General features: G+C 39.0%; 1 protein-coding gene across 2 annotated transcripts in view; it reads left to right on the top strand.

Moving 5' to 3' along the window:
• The first annotated feature begins 4326 nt into the window (after nucleotides 1-4326).
• kdr (kinase insert domain receptor (a type III receptor tyrosine kinase)) overlaps nucleotides 4327-17026 on the top strand; it is a 78859-nt gene continuing 66159 nt past the window's right edge. For both annotated transcript variants that reach the window (XM_069924649.1, XM_069924650.1), the window contains exons 1-3: nucleotides 4327-4603; nucleotides 10237-10318; nucleotides 14200-14405. In XM_069924649.1, coding sequence (XP_069780750.1) covers nucleotides 4543-4603; nucleotides 10237-10318; nucleotides 14200-14405 — 349 coding nt within the window. In that variant the 5' untranslated portion in view covers nucleotides 4327-4542. The remainder of the gene's footprint in view (nucleotides 4604-10236; nucleotides 10319-14199; nucleotides 14406-17026) is intronic.

The raw sequence follows: 17026 nt of genomic DNA on the forward strand, positions 1-17026 counted from the left end.
TTGTTCAAGTGATCCGGCGTGGACTTGAAGGGGCGACATGGCCTGTTTGCACGCCGTAAACAGTTATATGGTTAATTAAAACCCTTCCCTAGTGATCACTGCAGCATCTTCAAACATGTGGATCTTAGTGCAAACGAAAACGAGTGCTGAATCGAACAGCACGTTCAAAATGCCCAGTCCTTCAAACCAAGTTCTCTGGCAAAGGCAGTCAACGTTTACCAGGGCAGCGGCAATTGAGGGTAAACAGTTGATCTTTCACAATAACCAGTAAAGTGACCTTAACGAGGGAAATCTCACCACACGTGGATTTCTTTTCCTAAACTATACTGCTTTATTTTTTTCCCCAATCTAGTTCTTGTATTCTGCATTCAAATCACAAACCATCAACAGTGCTTACTTCCTTCGCAACTTTCTTTGCATTTAGGTTCTTTTGACGTGGTTGTGCCCCTTTTTATTCTACCTGATTTTCTTCTCATGCTTCACCTGAATGTAGAAGAAGCTCGGCTGCAGCAGATTCTTCAAGTGGCCCGTTGTGATTTTAGGCATAATGTTAACACCGAAACAAAATATAAATTTGCCATAACTCTTGGCAGTGTCTACGCATTCAACATCACAGTGAAATGAAATTTTGTGATCAAGGATATTATTTCTGAAACTTCCAAAAGGTCCTTAATGGCTGCAAACAATCTCAAGAATTATGCTGGAAATGAGAACACTTCAAGCAAATCTATTAGCCCGCGTTACAGTCTCCAAAATAGATCGAAATGCTGGAGACGGCAGCCGCTGGGATCTGAGGCATGAAACCATCTGCTGACGGAACTGAGCGGGTCGAGAAACATGGGGGTGAGCGTGGAAATTGTCGGTTTCGGGTCGAAACCTTTCGTCACAACTAAATAAATCGAGTCGTTTCACAAGCAGGCACTCTATCCATAAGAATTAAATCTGCATGTTCAGATATTTTAAAACAATTTAAAATGTGACTGATTTTTTTAAAAAAAACGACAAAGGCTTGATTTCTGCAACAAAACAAGTAAATGTTGAAAATCTCAGCAGTTCCAATAGCATCAATGGAAAAGAGAACCAATCAACGTTTCCAGTCTGTCACCCTGAAGACCTGAAACTATTTCTTTTTCCATACACTGTCTGACCTATCAGGTTAACGAATTTATTGTCATACACATGGTACAATGTACACATGCACTGAAATTCAAATGTTCTGTATCCAAATAAGTACCATTTTAAAAGGATTACAATATTACACATTTCATGAAATTTTATATTTAAAAGATGGATAATAAAAATACAGATTTTCCAGTATATACTTTTGTGGGGTTTTTTTTTGTTAAAAAATGAAATAATTCAAACAAAGGCTTTTATTTGTATTTGAGCAACAAACTGCAGATACAAGATGGTAAGTATAAGAAATGTTGGAAGAACTCCACTGGTCAGGCAGTATCAATGGAGAGAGAAAGTGGGCACATTTCAGAATATTACAGTTGTTGCAAAGCAGGAAATGTGGCCCCTGATTTGAGGACAATAATCTCCAATAAACAACAGTGATAATATCTTTTTTTAAAGTATTTTTTTAACAATAGATACATTTTGTCCACTGCTAGGAGAAATACTTTGTCATAAAATGCTGTGGACCCAAAAAGTCATAGCACCTCTAACAATGCTTTACTCTCTCAGTGCTGCACTGAAATATTAGCCAAGATTTTAGTACTGTTGAACCCTGTTGAAGCTGGAAAATTCTGAGAGCAGAATATTACCTCTGAAGCACAGCTGACACAGCCAAAGCCCAAGATAACATGATCTACATTATTACTAAACAAATTACTAAACAGGATGAGGCCCCCACTGATGGATATCTAAAATGTTCTCTTTTCTTAATAAATATGCATTCTCCCTACTGTCATTGATAAAAATCCCTACCAGTTTCACCTCTGTTTCTCATGCTTCTGCCCTCACCCCACCTACCATGAGTCAAAGCAAATACAGAATCCCTTAGGCCCTTACTTTTTACCATGCCACGGTGTGAGCCTCTGAACTTGATATATTATCCTTTGACACTTCTGCCAACTTCAGCACATATCTTCCATATCTTCCTCACCCCTTTAGGAGCAGTCGTGAACTTCCTCCAGTCAACTATTTAAAATCCTTCCCCCTCCACAATCTGCTCTTGGCTTCATTAATTGTCAGGGTGAGGCCAAACAATGAACTTGGGATACAACACATCTTATTCCTCCCTAACAGCATGAACATTGATTTTTTTTTCCTTATTTTAGGTAATTCCACCTCCATCAGGTTCCACTGTTTCCATCTCTACCTACTCCTGTACTTACTTTTCCCTCTAAATCCTCCTTCCCAGTGGTCCTTCCTTATACCTGATTCTTCACCTCTTCTGCTCTTATCACCTTTTGGCCTCTCCCCAGCTTCTTTCCCCTTTATGTAGTAATATCACCCACTTATAAATTTTTCTTTTTAAAGATTAAGACCTAAAATGTGCACTGATCATTTCTACCCCAGTATGCTGCCTTTGCCCACTGAGTTCCTCCAGCATCTCATTGTTCATAACAAAAAAAATCACTTCTGAATAACTGAGATCAGAAGCTCCATTTTGCAGGGAATGGTAAACGTAAGCTAGGACTTGTCTTTCTGATGTTGTAATGGCACCTGGTAAGAAAATTTTCCAGAGGGTGGGGCAGTGATTTGATGATTGAGAATAGATCAAGTACCATACTGATCTAAGACACCCAGTATCAGCATTAATACTCTCAGGTCAGGTAAGATCCCAATTTGTCACTCTCGTTTTCCCACACTCATTTTCTTTTCCTGTTTTACCCCACTGGTTAGAATGAATGAGATCGGCAATTAATGTCCAAGCAAAAGCACATTTGTGTAAAGCAATGCACCAACAAAATGACTCCCTTTGCCTATTCACATGGTATTATGACAGTCATTGGACATTTGACTTGGGAGTGATTGGTTAGGAGTGAGAAGGTCGTTTTGAATGGGCTTCCAGCCATCATCTTCATATCTTGATTAGAAGGTGCAATGGATTTACACAGGAAAGTCAGAGGGGAGGAAACATAGACATCATTGTGCAAAACTAATTGTGAAATGTGAAGGAAAGGCTTTGATAGACTATACAAGTTCATCAGTATCCTTGAAATTAAAATGTTAAATGTTTAACTTTTAAAATATAGCGTTTGATAAAAGAGGGTGGATTTAATGTTTGTAGTGGAATTCGATAGTTTCTTTGCTAATAAATGTCAAGTTCTTAATGATTAAAGAAAAGGGGGGGGGGGAGCACCTTTGGCCGGCATACGTTGTTCAAATCCACTTCACAGCTAATTACGTACAGGTAATACAGTTAATCTCTGCACAGCAGATGCCCACACATGGACCCACTGCATTGGTTCTGGATAGGACAGCAGGAATAATCCCATTTTTGTTCCTCTCCATAAGTAAATTGTAAACCTGCTAGTACAGAAAAATAGGGAGCAAATTTTCCTCTCCTCCCCAAAGCTAAACCTAAATTACATCCATTTCCATTTCCAATGTTCTGTGCCCTTTGAGAACTCCAGGGTGATGCCAATTTTATTGCTGCTTTGTGTTGCTGGTTCACATCCGGCTGAAAACGATGTGTGACGACGGCTGGTGAGAATTGTGCTAAAGAACGAGGTAAAATCATCGGGTTACTTTCGACTTAAAGTCACTGCGAACGTAACAACTGGTAGCTGAGACCAGTCTGCTCTCGATAAAGAAACTTGCGCGTGCAATACAGGCATTGAATCCAACTCACGGAGGGTATGATATTGTAACACCATTGGCGAAATGCTCTCTTGACACTTCATTGTTCGATTTGTGGCAAATTATTATTTTTAAACTTCCCACTTCTGAGAGAAAAACAAGATTTCTTTTATTAACAATATATGCGTGACTGCTCGAGAGCCAAAAACACATGGAAGTTGGAACATTTGCTCCAAATTTACAACACAGAACTTCTGACTTGAACGTTTTATAATGAGCGTGTTAATATCTGGATCGATTATATGCACTTAATGCTGTTTCTATACATATTTTAAATTAGTGCTTTCAATACAGAATTAATATAGGCATCGTCTGTATAGATTTATCCCAGTTTTTGCTTTTAAGATCAGGGCCACGTTCATTCCAGTTCGTGGTTGTTTTGTCATTTTTTAAATGTAATTAGCTGCATCCACAAGACACGTGACGCATGGATCAATTTTCGTGGCTTGGGACCTCCTCCCCAATATAACCAGTAAATTGCCATGTCCACTCAATTGTTCATTCTCATCTAGTTGAACCTGGCGTTCCTCTAGAGGACGATCTTGATACAAGATTTTATTCCTGGATTCTTTGCAGACTTCAGTCAACCTCTGACTCAAGGGTGACATTAAACGATTGTATCGGGGACAAAAGAATGTAGCTACGAGGTTGGAAATCATTCAACATTTATTGAGAAAATAGCCGCACTGGATCAGAAATCATCTTGTTCTGGATTCTACTCATCGTGACATGTCGTGGAAACGGGTTTACGCGCTTCTGTGGCTCGGGATGCGGATTTCTGATTCAGCTGGTGAGGGTTTTCTTCAAGCACACGTAGAAATGTTCTTTTATGATCTTTAAAAGGCCCCCACTCTGTAACAAATGAACATACGATTCAAATATAATAGGAAAAAGTAGACATTGTTTCGTGATGAAAATTTAAGTTAATGGTACACAATTCGATTTTTGATTTGCATCGTAACTTAAACCACACGTTTACTCTGCAAATTAAACAAAGTGCTAGGCGATTTTTTTTTAGATTATTAAATTGAAGATGGAAAGCGTCTCGATTCTTGCAGGAGAGAAGCTGACCTCCGTGACCGCTTCTTTAAATGATTTATAATGACGACTAATTCATCCGAAAACAAGTATGAGAGCCTTAGAAATAAATATTTTCTCAATAATGGTAAACACGCTATTATTTAGATTACATAGACAGGAAAACACTGGTACATTGTAAATGGAGAATTGACCTTTACCATTGAGAATTTAAAGAGGTTTTTGATCTTTTATGTTAAAGTATGCCCCTGGTGTTCCTCGGGGTCGTACGGTCGGTAGTAGGGTGTATAAAATCTAACCAAGACCAAGAAATGCTGGAAACACTCAGAAAATGCGAGCTGATGCCCGAGTGTTTCTCACATTTTCAGTTTCCGATTTCCAGCAGCGGTGGAATTATTTGTCACTTATTGCGGAGAGATGAACAGGGAACCGTCAGTGTGCTCGGTTCATGATCGGGAGATCTTTGGCTCTCCCACATGCTTTCCCGAAAGCACAATGAACCGCATTCAGTTAGTTGGACTGCGGGGTGCGAAGTTTGGGTAATGCTGTTGAGTCAATAACACGACGCCTCAGATTCAGGTGGGCTCATTGACTGGTGTTTCCAGCTCACTGCAATCTCGGACTCGGGACTGAAGTACAAATACTCTTTCGTCTATCTTTTCTTCGCACCTGCACCGGCCCAACATATTTCCCAATCAGTGGATCGTAAATTGTGAATATTATTTTGGATCTGAAGAGATGATACAGTTTTGGGTCCTTTCTCGTGCAAGCGTTGTACTTTATGCCAAAATCTCTAAACATAACCAATTTGGGTCTAGAAGTTCGATGTTTGGAACTAAAGCAGAGGACCGGGTTCATCGATGCCAGAAGCAACATTCCTTCAACCGCTCCAAGTCTGCAATAGATCGCAGAGCCATTGCTCGTGACCGCCCTGAGATGCGCACAACCTTTATCCAGTAGCGCACCATACGGTTTTCGGAATATTGCGCCTACATTTCGATTCCATCGCGTGAGTGGGTTTTTGACTCACAGCAAAGCACCAAAAAAAAATGATTATCTCCCTTCCTGCCCTTTCCCGGAGGGAAATAGTCCAGAACAAAATATGCTGCTAAAACCACTGAACTGCCCATACACTTCTCGAAAAGGGAAACTGAACAAAAAAGACGCTCGGTGCCAAACAAAAAAAGACTTTGGTACAGTCTGTGCGATCGTTCTTTTTTTAATGCACTGCAATTATCCAGTAGCTGATTAAAGGCGAGTGGATAATCATTTGGGGCAATCGAGTTGCTGAAGTCTGCTGTCAACGGGGATTGTTCCGTTGAAGGAGACCCTGACAGACGAACAGGAGGCGTGGGACTTCTTGTTGATCAGAGGAAATCTGTTGCACAATTAGTGGTCGTAACCGCAAAACAATTCGTGGCTGTTCTAATAAGGTGAATCTGCACAGTTAGTCCCTCCAGTTACATTCAGGATCAGTTCCTTTTCCTATATCTCTCCAAAACAGGGGGGGGGGGGGGGAGCTGTATGAGTAGATTATTTGTATTATTGCCTTCTGTACTCTTTTGGCTATTGTGCTCATGTTGAAGCAGTTATTACGATTTTGTTTAAAATGCCTGATTAAACGTATAAGTCCGAAGCAGCTTGCACTAAAATGAATCGAATGAAGCCAGTTAAAGGCATTAGGTCCCCTTCTAATGGACAATTATCAATAGATTATTGCTTTTCTTTTGATATTACATTTTAAAGAGAAACAGGAATAAACTCGAAAGCTCCGCAAAGGATGAGATGCCTTGTTGATTGTTTTAATATTTCACGCTTTTGGTGAATGCGTGAACATGAGAACATCGGAATCCTGCCAGGAGTTTGTGAAGCCTCAATCAGCTCTCTCACGCTGAGCTATCTGCCCTTCATCCTGTTATGACAGAGGGTGGAGAATCAACCACTGACATTTGAAGAGGCAACATTGTCTTTTTCGGCAAATATTTCTGAGCTACACTTTCCACAGCAGCAACAAGAACAAAATCTGGCTGTTCCCTTAGAACTTTTCGATCACTGGGGCCTTCCCTGCTATTGAAACATTTGAAAGCAGTTTCTGTGGATCGGGGAAAGTGCACCTCCTCCCCAATATAACCAGTAAACGAACTGGAGAATTTTCTGATACATGCATTTGAAAAACTTGCAGAACAGAAAATAGTTAACATGCCTTAATAAATTTGTGAATTAGTTTAAATAAATTTTTAATTAATTTATTAAATTAATAACCTCTTTGACCCTCCCCATGGCTTCAAGCGCCTTCACTGTGGCAAATATCAACTACTTATTGTAACTTATTAGGGTATTATTGTAATTTGTTAGGGTATGTCCATCATTTTAAAGCACAACTCTGGATGTAATACATCTATAAAAACATGGATCTTTTGGTCTTTGAATAAAATACAAATTGCAAAACTGAGATGGAAATGCCAAAGGAGGAAAAACCCAACACCCAACCCCAACCCACCAATTTTCCCTTGCAACTGTGTCTGCCTGTCCCGCATCGGACTTGTCAGCCACCAACGAGCCAGCAGCTGATGTGGACTTTACCCCTCCATAAATCTTCATCCGCGAAGCCAAGCCAAAGAAGAAGAAAGAAGAAATACTAAAGTGAAATAATCAGAGTTAATTTCAAATGTAAATCTAATATTGACTTAATACAGTCATTGTCCATGTGCATGAATGGAGATGAGGTCTGTGGTCATTTTGCTGAGGAATTTGTGGCCATGGTGTACTTGCTGCATATACTGTAGTGGGGCATCAGCAAAGGTATTACAGGTGAGTGCACCTGACTTGCACCTGGTTATTGATGCTTCAAACATGTTTTGAAATTGATAGACTGCTGGAGTTCAACATCAGAACCGTGAATTACAATTGTTCTTGAATGGTGTTCATAGCAGAAAAAAATTGGAACTTGTCTGCTAGGGTTTCATGTTTGCTGTTCCTTATGCTTGAAATTCAGATTAAATTTATTACACTCTGTGAGTCTTTTACATCTCAAGCACTCCTAGTTCCATGGGAGAAAGGACAGAATCAGAGGTCTTCTGTAAATATAGGTATAGGCATTGATCTTGTGGAAGATTGAAACTAAGTGGGCCTTTTACAACCACACCTTTCAAGTAAATCAGAATGAAAGATCAAAAGTCACCTGAATTTGCTGCCTTTGTCCTAAATGGCATAAAATCTTATTCTGCATGATTTTGTGCTTACTGAAGTCACAACTTAACTTGAACAGGCTCAACTTTACCATGAATTCCACCATGATTGGCAATCTCCTTTGAGGCATGGCATGATAGAGTCACACAGCATGGAAATGGACCTCTTAGATGACTTCATCCATTGTAACAATCTAGCATCCATTTACTCTAATCCTACCCTAATCCAATTTTATTTACCCTGTATTTCCATCAACTAACTCTGATTCTACCATACATCTACATACATTGGAATACTCAAGTTCTGAATTTTTTATCAAGCCTAAAAGTATTCACTTACTCTCAGCTGGCAAGGTGATGAGCTCTTGTACTTTCCCTTATCTTCTTTGCTGCTTTGTCTCTTTTCTTCTGAAATATACACACTATTATTTTTAAACAAGCATTTTGTCATTGTCCTATACATTAAATCTTCTTATCAATATATTGATAATGTTTCTGCAGTTTACCTTGGTCATGATAAAGAAACCTTGTTAGTGGAAATGTTGCAGAAGAAACTCCTCAATCAGAAGCAAGGATCATTCTATGTGCTCAATGATTATACCTTGACTTTCCACTGGCTTCAGTGTAAACATATCCAAAGATTATGCAGTAGTAAAAACATGCATGCTTGTGTAGTAGGAAACAAAGCGAGAGATTATATTGTGTTTTCTCCTTCTGAGCATCCCCAGCTTAACAATATCAAGATCCATTACTGGACAATGCTCTGAAAGTAAGCAGCTGGCAAACTTTGAAAGAGCATCAAGTTGCTTCTAGGCAATTATTAGAGCAGGTTATTAGGTTGGCACAACACTGGGTGGAAGGGCCTGTGCTGTGCTGTAGAGTTCAATGTTTTCATCATTCATCACAGTTGAAAGAGCTTTCAAACATTATGCCCTCTCCATGAAGCCATTCCCATGCATTTTTCATGGATGTGTAGTGTTCTCTTGAAAGGATTCCCTTCCTTCTGAGCAATAGGTTTCACAAAAATCATTCTCAATATGTGCTATCCAGAATCCCAGGTTTGACTTAGCTAAGGACTTACTTACCCTCAGCTTGATTAATACAAATTCAACCTGAAGGAGTGACATTGTTCTGAAAGATTCAGTAAGCTTTCATCAGTCGAGTTTATCATTTATTGACTCTCTTTGCTTAGTGGGTTATGGTTTGGGTAAAGAGTTTGACCACTCTTTATATCTCATGAGCTCACCATATGGAATTAAAAGCTCTGGCAAGATTATCTGAATATCACTCCAATTCATACACAAATGAAATTATGTTAATGAGGAACCTTTTATTAAATTATATTATAAATGTATGAATGAAGCAGCTAATTAATGTGAAGATGGAAATATTGTGCAAGCCTGATCCATCATGATAACTAAAACATAATTCTTTGAAAACCTTCTTTATTTAACCTCACCAGCCGTTGACATATGTTCGCTGTTCAATACGTCTAGAGCTAAAACAGGTAAAGAATATTTTCAGCTAAAGTTGTGCACAAACTGTAACAACATAGTGATGAAAATGGACGGATATGAAACAAAGGGTGGGAAGAGATTTTGAACAGTTTTCCTTTTGTAAATAATTTATTGTGAATAAAGTCTGTTTTTGGTCAAACAAAATGAGTTAGAACACTTTCATTAAGTTGATAATTTACTTTATAATTTTTATTATATTTAAATTATATAAAATCAGATTTTATTCAAAATGTTAAAATATTGCAGTATACAAAATACAGGAAAATGTATTCATGTATTTTAAAGTATAATTTTACAAAGTTCCTCAGAGGAAACTGTCCTTGGATCCACCCAAGCAGAATTTCCTTCCTTTCTCCATAAAACATTTGTTATACTTATTCTGGACCTGTTTATGCCCATGTGTATTACACATTAAGTGATGTGGATTAATATGTCCAAGGTATTCTTGACAATTTCAATTGAATACAACTAATAAAACAGTGATGTGGTAAACGTGGATTACAAGTGATTTTGTCAAAAACCTATCCCACATTGGTTTCTTGTTATTTTTAACCTTACAGTGCTGAAGCTCAATACAATAAATCTTTAGTTATTAAACCAAGCCCTGATATATTTATTCTAATCAGTGTCAATGATTTTACCTAAAATACTTAAAATACATCTAATGTTTTAATTTTCAGGTTTCTACTCTTTGCCACACCTTAGCATCCAGAATAAAGAACATGTAATTAACGCTAACGACACTTTAAAAATTACTTGTCGGTAAGAGCTGTTTCTATTTTTTTATGAAATATTACTGTTAAAAGTATTAACAGCAGGTAAACAAACTTGCTTTGTGAGTTCCAAATAGTTATGTTTTAAATATATTTTCTTTCTGTCTATATATAAATCTCTGTTAACTTTATCTAAAGGAACAATGGATTAAAATTCTGACCATGCAGTTAATAAGCATTTATTGCATTCCATTTCACTTAGAAGTTCAAATCATTAAAAATAAACTGGAATTTATCCTGACAAGTTTGAGGTGAATCATTTTGTTGGATCAAATAAGGGTAAGACATACCCCATGAGTGGTAGGGAGTATTGAGAAACAAAGGGAACTCAGTGTACATGTCCAATGACCCTTGAAGGGATAAGTACAAGTAAATAGGGCGTTCATTAGCTGGGACATGAAGTACAAGAGTAGGAGCACCTTGATTCAACTTTATAAAACATTAATTAGGCCACAAATGGTTTATTGTGAGCATTTCTGGTTGCCACACTTCAGGAAGGATGTGATTACACTGGAGAGGATGCAGAGGAGATTTGCCAGGATGTTACCGGGGATGGAACACCAGTTATGAAGAGAAATTGGATTGGTTCAGTTTGTTTTTTTTTGGAACAGAGGAGGCTGATTGTTCCTTTCATTGTGCACAGATTTGTTAGAGGCATAGACAGTAAGTAAGCTAGATAGTAAGAAACTTGCCCAGAGCAGAGGTGTCCGATGCCAGAGTGCATGGGGTTAAGGTGAGGTATAAAAGGACTAGAGAAGATTTGAGGAGGAATTTTTCACCCTGAAGGTAACAATAGTCTGCAATACACTGCCACTGAAGCTGATGAACCAGGTACTCTCACAAAATTTAAGAGGTATCTGGATGATCATTTGTATCACTCAAGGCATAGTGGTCCCAGACCAACTGCTGGTCAAAATGGGATTAGTTAGAGATAGTCCTTGATTGTCAGCATAGGTAGAGCAGGCTACAGGGTGTACATTTGTGCTGTTTGACTCTAAGTTATTATGGATCAAAAAATACATTAAAATATGTAATCTAAACATCATAATCATCCATCTACTCATATGGCAACAACTCTTAAGTATTAGAAAAGGTATCCATGACTCTTGAGTCAAAATTGAAGCTGCCATTTTAAATTGTTCTGCACGAAAACAAATTAGTCTCGTAATTTGGCGGCACGGTTGGGCAGAAAGGTTGACGTCGCAGTTAGTGCAATGGCTTTACAGCACCAGCAATTGGGACTGGAGTTCGAATCCCACGCTGTCTGTAAGGAGTTTGTACGTTCTCCCCCTATCTGCATGGGATTTCCCCTGGGGGCTCTGATTGCCTCCCACTCTTAAAAAAAATACTGGTGGTGTAGGTTAATTGTATGTAAATTGGGTGGCACAGACTCATGGGCCGAAGTGGCCTGTTTTGGTGTGATATGTCTAAAGTAATTTGCCCATGCTGATCAAACTAGTCCCATTTTCCTGCAATTGGCTACTTTCCTCTAAAGCTTATCTATCCATGCATCCATTTGATAAATGTTACAATTTCATCTGCTTCTACACTTCCTCTGTTTGATAAATGTGGTGTCAGGTCCATATTAAATCTTTTCCCCCCTCTCCTTAAATCTCTGCCCTCTAGGTTTAGATTCTCTTAAAAGACCATAACTATCAACTTTTTATTTATTCTCCTCATGATTTACTATATATCTACAAGGTCCCATCTCAATCTCCCATATTTCAGGGAGGAAATTCCTAGTCTATCCAGCTTAACCCTTTCATTCAAATTCCAGTTCCATTCACATGAATCTTTCCTGATCCAGTCCATCTTATTGATGTCTTTCCTATAGCTGGGTGAACAGCAATGTGCACAATGCTCCAAGTGTAGTCTCACCAACAACATAATGACCCTGCTTCGCTTCTGCACTCAATGTCTTAATTGATTAGTTCAACAATTTTTGAATAAACTTGAGCAACTACGAAGCTGTAATCGCTCATAACTTTTAATTTTTCACTTTAATGAAATGAAGGATAGAATTTATAATCCATGCAATCATCATGGAGTCTTGACAACAAAAATGAGATGTGCAGAATTTTACACCATCTTCCTTGAATTTCTCTTTCATACTAGTTTCAAAAAAATTCACTCATAGAAATGAATATCTGATTATGTATTAATATTTCTGAAACAGAGGTATATCACAAGCAGAATATATTCTGAATACTAGATAAGCATACATTTCCTCAAAATAGGAAAGCCCCAAGCCATTGACTTTGATTCTGTCCTCATTCTCAGTTCTCTCATCAGTCCCATAATGGGAACTGTATGAATCTGTCCAAGTATTCACTCCCTTCATAATATATTTGAGCCAAGAAGAGCTTTAGATTGGCTGCACAGTTTTGCTACAATTTCTTATTTCTGTCACCTGACTCTCCCCATTCTTCAGGTTATCTGCTGTCAAAAAAGGTAAATCTAGACTTCTTAGGACTAATCTAGTCTTTATAAACCTGAGGTCATCCAACTCTGTGGTGCTTGTCCTGGCCAAGTCTTATTCACTCATCAAACTTGTTGTCACTGACTTTTGCTCATTGAACAGGTCCTGAATTTTACTATCTCATCCTTGCCCTCAGTATCCCCAGTTTCTACCATATTACTGTCCTGTTATCACTTCCAGTTATACAATATTGCTGAACCCTTTCAATTTTTTCCTTCATGACCCTCAGCTTGGTAATTCTCTCCCTTAATCCATTGGTGGATTAACTACCACCCAGACCCCTATGCTGAGTTTTAGTAAAGTCCCCCTGATCTTTCCCCTCTGCCCCACCCTTCATTGAATAGAATGAAGTAATGTTACATTACGTTACGTTAAATAACATATCGTTGTACTATGTATAATGTACTACATCTATAAGCAAGAAATTTAATTGTAGCAACAACCCTTTCCAGAAGTGCTTTAATGTAATCACATTCTGACTGGTATTGTCGAGTAATCAAGCATGATCTTCATTTGAAAACAGTTTGCAGTTAAAACAGAACGCTTTACTTGTGCTTGGAGAGTAGCACAGCCAACTTCTGATTTTCTCGCCACTTGTAAAGGAGCAGTAAAACATGGACTTACTAAAGTAATGTTTCTGTTTACGAAATATTTTATAGATTTCACAATACTAGCATTTAGTTCCTACAGGCTTTGCTCCCTGTCTTTAACCAGTATTCATGCATGTTAACGCCAACTTGTGATGTAATAACGTCGTCGTGGTAAGCACAATCTTGTGACTGCAGAACTAAGTCCTAAAAGCATTACTTTTAGATGTTTGTATGTTTGGAGCCTAATTTAGAAGACAAAATGGTATTTGTAATATTCCAGACATGAAAAAATATGCAAAAGTACTGAAATATCATCCAAAATACTCTCGTGTACACTCAATTAAACCACTTTTTTTTTGCTCTTGGGGTCCCCTCCCTTCTGGGCCCCTAAGCTTAATCTTACTGGTTAATCTGTCACTGCCTTAATCCCTGCCACTCTCCTCTTTAAAACCCTGTGCAATGGTATCAAATTTTAAGTGATTACTTCTGTAATGGATTACTGCCATCCGCGGTACCGGACTGCAGTCTCTGCGGATGGCAGTCCGGTACCGCAATGGATTATATTAATGGAGGTATATAAATACAAATCATTACCTGTTACTTTTCTCACTGAGAATAGATTTTAACTTTAATATCATTTCATGAATTCAAAACAGCTCCACAAAATATTTGAAGAAATAAAAGCAATGCAAATTAGTAAAATAGATCGTGCTTAAGACTAAAAATAGATTCACTTAAATTGTTTTAACTGTTTTAAACATTTCTAACTGAGAACATATTGCTTTTGAACGTTTGCTGCAGAGGACATGAACCACTGGAATGGTCTTGGCCCAGAAATCTCAGCAGCATGGAGCAGAGGATATCACTGACTGACTGCAGCAAAATGAATTGGTTTTGCAAAACTCTTATTCTGACAAAAACCAATGCAAATGATACTGGAATGTACCGATGTTTCCATAAGTCCTCCCCAATTCATGCAGCCGCAAGTATCTATGTCTTTGTTCAGGGTAAGAAAACTTTTAAAAGTTTTTAAAATTTACTGTTCAGTGAGACTTTTTGTGTGTACACACAGAACAATGGCAAACATTTCACTTTTAAGCATGTATTTCCTGCAGCATGTGTATTCATTCTTTTTTCTTTGGCTTGGCTTCGCGGACGAAGATTTATGGACGGGGTAAAAAAGTCCACGTCAGCTGCAGGCTCGTTTGTGGCTGACCAGTCCGATGCGGGACAGGCAGACACGATTGCAGCGGTTGCAAGGGAAAATTGGTTGGTTGGGGTTGGGTGTTGGGTTTTTCCTCCTTTGCCTTTTGTCAGTGAGGTGGGCTCTGCGGTCTTCTTCAAAGGAGGCTGCTGCCCGCCAAACTGTGAGGCGCCAAGATGCACGGTTTGAGGCGTTATCAGCCCACTGGCGGTGGTCAATGTGGCAGGCACCAAGAGATTTCTTTAGGCAGTCCTTGTACCTTTTCTTTGGTGCACCTCTGTCACGGTGGCCAGTGGAGAGCTCGCCATATAATACGATCTTGGGAAGGCGATGGTCCTCCATTCTGGAGACGTGACCCATCCAGCGCAGCTGGATCTTCAGCAGCGTGGACTCGATGCTGTCGACCTCTGCCATCTCGAGTACCTCGACGTTAGGGGTGTGAGCGCTCCAATGGATGTTGAGGATGGAGCGGAGACAACGCTGGTGGAAGCGTTCTAGGAGCCGTAGGTGGTGCCGGTAGAGGACCCATGATTCGGAGCCGAACAGGAGTGTGGGTATGACAACGGCTCTGTATACGCTTATCTTTGTGAGGTTTTTCAGTTGGTTGTTTTTCCAGACTCTTTTGTGTAGTCTTCCAAAGGCGCTATTTGCCTTGGCGAGTCTGTTGTCTATCTCATTGTCGATCCTTGCATCTGATGAAATGGTGCAGCCGAGATAGGTAAACTGGTTGACCGTTTTGAGTTTTGACCCTTCTCCATTAACAATGGCGTGAAGCAAGGCTGTGTTCTCGCACCAACCCTCTTTTCAATCTTCTTCAGCATGATGCTGAACCAAGCCATGAAAGACCCCAACAATGAAGACGCTGTTTACATCCGGTACCGCACGGATGGCAGTCTCTTCAATCTGAGGCGCCTGCAAGCTCACACCAAGACACAAGAGAAACTTGTCCGTGAACTACTCTTTGCAGATGATGCCGCTTTAGTTGCCCATTCAGAGCCAGCTCTTCAGCGCTTGACGTCCTGTTTTGCGGAAACTGCCAAAATGTTTGGCCTGGAAGTCAGCCTGAAGAAAACTGAGGTCCTCCATCAGCCAGCTCCCCACCATGACTACCAGCCCCCCCACATCTCCATCGGGCACACATTCTTTTTTACTCTTTGATCTAACTGCAATGCTTCTTTTATTGTAGTAGATGCAGATTCTTATCAGAGGCCTTTCAAATGATCAACTTTGGTTTAACACCAGCCAGTGTACCCACATTAAAGTCCACCACCTGCTGGGGTTAACTTCCATAGGGTTCCTGTTTACTGATTTCCAATGCAATGTGGTTAAAAGCAGACTGCTTGCAGAACTTCCTTCTGTTTTACTGATCAGAAAGGACTATTATAAGATTACAAACCAATTTCCTGATTGAGATTACCTTTAATTATTATGCCTTTAATTTATTTTGTGCAATTCAACTTTGGGTAATTGGAAATCAACCTCAAAACATAACTTTCATAATGGATGATTTTCAGTCTTCTAAAATTGTATTATTTAACAAGCTTACATATTCACGAGGAATTCATCAGAAACGTATGGACAAAATGGCTAGATGCTTCATTTACAGCGAGCTACCAAGAGGATCCTACTCATTCCTGATGCAACCATTATTGCCACTATATTTTTTTTTAGCAAGTTCACCTATTATAATACAAAACAGGTAATAAAACAGCAATGAAAACCTTTGCACATTCTATCTTTATTGAATATTGACAGTGTGTCACTATAACATGGTTTTGCAGATTAACTTGATGTGCCTTCACCTTAAATCTTTGAGATGTGACCAACTGCTCTAATGCAGTTGATGTGATGCCACAGATATTGATGGGCCAAATTCCCACACTGGAGCAATTTCTGAGTGTCTCAAGCCCTATGAACCATTAGTGTCTCAATAGAATTCCAGGAATAGAAATAAAATGTGGTTGTTGGTGTTCAAGTTGTCACTAACATACCCCAGAGACGTTTGTGGAATTTTGCTGTGTAACTGATTCATTTGATTCCAGTCTGGCACAGACATTCGGGAATGTTTTCCACATTACCAATGTATCTGTACTGGAAATTGAATCTCTATTAATATTGAAGGAGACAAGAAAATATGTGTCAAGTAGAGGAAACTGATAATTTTACTGAGCTCAAAGTAAAATTCAAATAACTTCATTATTTCATTAAAAGTCTTAATTAAAATTAAAATAAATACATTTTAAAAATAGGGCCAAAATTTCTGCAGCCCACCATAACCTCTGAAAGAATGTGGCAAATCACTTTGTTATTTTGGCTTTCTCCCCTCCCTTGATTTTTTTTCCTGATGGCTTTGTAAGGTATGCAAGGATTGTCCCTTTTGCAAAACCTATGTTGGCTGAAGGTGGCATGATGTGAAAGGGTGAG

The sequence above is a fragment of the Narcine bancroftii genome, chromosome 3 (assembly GCF_036971445.1).
Source record: "Narcine bancroftii isolate sNarBan1 chromosome 3, sNarBan1.hap1, whole genome shotgun sequence".
Lineage (NCBI taxonomy): Eukaryota > Metazoa > Chordata > Chondrichthyes > Torpediniformes > Narcinidae > Narcine > Narcine bancroftii.